Source organism: Chiloscyllium plagiosum, chromosome 2 (assembly GCF_004010195.1).
Source record: "Chiloscyllium plagiosum isolate BGI_BamShark_2017 chromosome 2, ASM401019v2, whole genome shotgun sequence".
Lineage (NCBI taxonomy): Eukaryota > Metazoa > Chordata > Chondrichthyes > Orectolobiformes > Hemiscylliidae > Chiloscyllium > Chiloscyllium plagiosum.
In genome coordinates, this window is record NC_057711.1 from 93,728,324 (window position 1) to 93,731,608 (window position 3,285).

A 3,285-nucleotide genomic window follows, 5' to 3' on the forward strand; every position below is an offset into this window, starting at 1 on the left:
TCCCTCCTCCCTACCTTTTATCTTAGCCTGCTGGACACACTTTCCTCATTCCTGAAGAGGGGCTTATGCCCGAAACGTCGATTCTCCTGTTCCTTGGATGCTGCCTGAGCTGCTGCGTTTTTCCAGCAACACATTTTCAGCTCTGATCTCCAGCATCTGCAGCCCTCACTTTCTCCTGTGCAAATCTTGTTACATCTCTCCCTTTAGATAATAATTTGCCTTTCTGATTTGTTACCAAATTGGATAACCTTACATTTATCCATGTCTGTTGAAGCAAAGGCACAATCTGTTAATACAGCTTCTTGAAACTTTCATTCATTCTTTAATTAAATAGAAAACCAATTGTTAGAAATTCAGGGAAGCATTGATAATGGCATAGTTTTTCAAACAATAGACTGCTCTCTGGGAAGGAAACAATGGATGCTCAGTTTCAAAGCAGAATGCCTGTCAATCAATGTAAGGGAAGGCAACGTTAAATATTTTCCTGAGTTTAAGATTCAACTTTTTGAAAATGTAAACCAGATATAAAAATAAATTAAGATGGGGAAAAAGCAAGTGCTGCAGCTGCTCCAGCTAACTTGTTCTTTTGTGAATGACTCTGTATATTGCCCTCAACTGATTTTATAAATCTGAGCAATAATTGGACTCTGTTGGTGCTTGTATTAGATACAGAGGGTGATGGAGTAAGTGATGGTTCCAAATGACATGCTGGAGATGTCCAGATATGAGGGCTCAGAACCTGAGAATGGGACTGAACCAGCTGGGATACAAAAGGATTTGGGGAGTAGGAAAGGGAAGTGGGATTAATTAGTGGTGGTATAAAGCAAAGCGAAGTGAACACCTTGTGAATTATACAGTTTGATTTGACTAAGCAAGGGTACATTGAATTGAGCCAGGAGGCTAGGATTTTGGCAAAGATTGTTTCATCACTATCTGAGACTTTATGTCGCTTAAATAACTACACACATTTCTGACTGTAAACTTTCTATAGAATTGTAATTATAGCCAATGAGAAAAATGGTTGACTGAAAAATAATGGAAAGATTTTAATTGTGGTATTTGATATATTGAAATATACTTGATGTTGCAGATTCTCTCAGCTCTTCAACTCTTTAATCTCCATTGTTAGTATCCTGAGTGTAGCAGCTGTACAGTTTTGATCTCAGGCAGAGAAGCTAATGGTTGATTAAATCAATTTTGAAGTGGCAATGGTCTTATGTAATTTGCATACTCTTTCAGTTCTGTCATGGATTGTCACATTCTCTTTATTTAAATAATTTGCATTTGCTTCTTGACATTACTTAATACTCTTCCAGATTTCAGGCTATCCATTCAGTGTTACTTCTCATTATTCCACATTAGGTAGTGACTGGATACATTACATTGGTGTTGAGCTTTACTTTGTGACAATAACAACCATAGGTGAATGTGTCTATGTGTTCACAGTTACAATCATGATGACTCTGAGACACGGCATGATGAAGTCACCTTTTCAGCCACTGATGGTTCAAATTCAGCTGAATGTGTACTGCAAATCCAGGTCAGTGGGGAGATGTTGAGAATAATTAAAAGGCAGTCGGAACTGATCGCTGGAACGTTGTGAGAGTTTTTTAAATCTCCCCATATTAAATAACATGGGAGACAGCTTTAGCTATTTTGTTAATGTTTTTGGTAAGAGGTTTAACAGCTTATTAGTCAAACTTTAAGTTCAACAATCTTGTTGCACAATACTACCAAAAGAATACTGAATCCTTCTGAGTGTACAGACAACAGTCACTGTTCATGCAATTTTAATATGCTCAACTTCATTTTCATCACTTGCATGCTTTTAGGGATTCCACCCTCCTCCATTGATTTGGTTTTTTTTAGTCACATGTACCTAAGTACAGTGAAAAACTTGGTTTTGTAGAGGCAGATCATAGCAAACAAGGACATACCAACCACAGGGTGCTTCGACAGAGCAAGGCATACTGGGTTGTGTTTGAGATCCTTCTGTAGATTGTTTCTATCATAAAGAAAAGTTAATTACATGACTCTGGTTTCCCCACCAGGACAATGTAAAACATGTGAAGTTCCCTTGAGTAGTTTACTGGTCATGCTCCCTTATTCTGAAACTGAAACTCCTGTCTCTCTTTGTCAGGGAAGAATGATCGATCATGGTTGCTAATAGTGTCTTTATTTCTTTACTTCATTACTCAAGTTACTTAATGTTAACTTTTCAATCAATCTGTTGAGCGATGTTATTTGGAGCAGATGGGACTTGTACCTGGGCCTCCCGAAGTCAGTATTAATTATTAATTTCCACAACTAGCTTTTGACTCCATTATAAACAATTCCAGTACTCAGTCTTGTTCATTGTTTGCAAAAGATTCAACAATTCTGTTGCTTGCAGTTATTCTTAAGATAAACAAAGTTTTTATGTTGTTTCCACAACTTTCCAGTTTCTGTATTGAAAAAAACACTTTCTCATACATTAATATAAATTCCTTATGCCTTTCAATAATGTTTTTTGTGAGCATTGGCTAACTAGGTAGCATGTTTGGGTTAATGATTAGAATAGCAGAGAGGAGAACGTGAGGGCAGCAGATGCTGGAGTGTCAGAATGGAAAAGGGTGGTGCCGGAAAAGCACAGCAGGTCAGGCAGCATCTGAGGAGTAGGAGAGTTGGCTTTTCGGGCACAAACCCTTCATGTGGTGAGGGATGAGAGATAAATACGGGGTGGTGGTGGGGCTGGGGCTGGGGGGAAGGTAGGTGGGAAAATGATAGGTGGATGCAGGTGGGGAGTATTTATAATAGGTGGGTTCGGAGGGTGGAGTGGATACATGGGAAGGAACGTAGAACATAGAAAAGTACAGCACAGAACAGGCCCTTTGGCCTACGATGTTGTGCCAAGATTTAATCCTAATGTAAAATATAGTAACTTAGCCTATGCACCCCTCAACTCACTGCTATCCATGTGCATGTCCAGCAGTTGCTTAAATGTCCCTAATGACTCTGCTTCCACCACCACAGCATTCACAACTCTCTGTGTAAAGAACCTATCTCTGATGTCTCCTTTATATCTTCCTCCTAATATCTTTAAAATTATGACTTCTCGTACCAGTCAATCCTGCCCTGGTGAAAAGTCTCTGGCTATTGACTCTATCTATTCCTCTCATTATTTTGTACACCTCGATCAGGCCTCCTCTCTTCCTCCTTCTCTCCAGAGAGAAAAGTCCGGGCTTATTCAATCTTCGTAAGGCAAGCCCTCCAGTCCAGGCAGCATCCTGGTAAACCTTCTTTGCA

At 39.4% G+C, this 3,285-nt stretch overlaps 1 protein-coding gene across 1 annotated transcript in view; it reads left to right on the plus strand.

Annotated features, from left to right (window-relative positions):
- frem1a (Fras1 related extracellular matrix 1a) overlaps positions 1–3,285 on the plus strand; it is a 313,938-nt gene that overhangs the window by 113,351 nt on the left and 197,302 nt on the right. Inside the window, exon 14 of the mRNA XM_043714338.1 lies at positions 1,447–1,540. Within this exon, the coding sequence (XP_043570273.1) occupies positions 1,447–1,540 (94 nt within the window). The remainder of the gene's footprint in view (positions 1–1,446; positions 1,541–3,285) is intronic.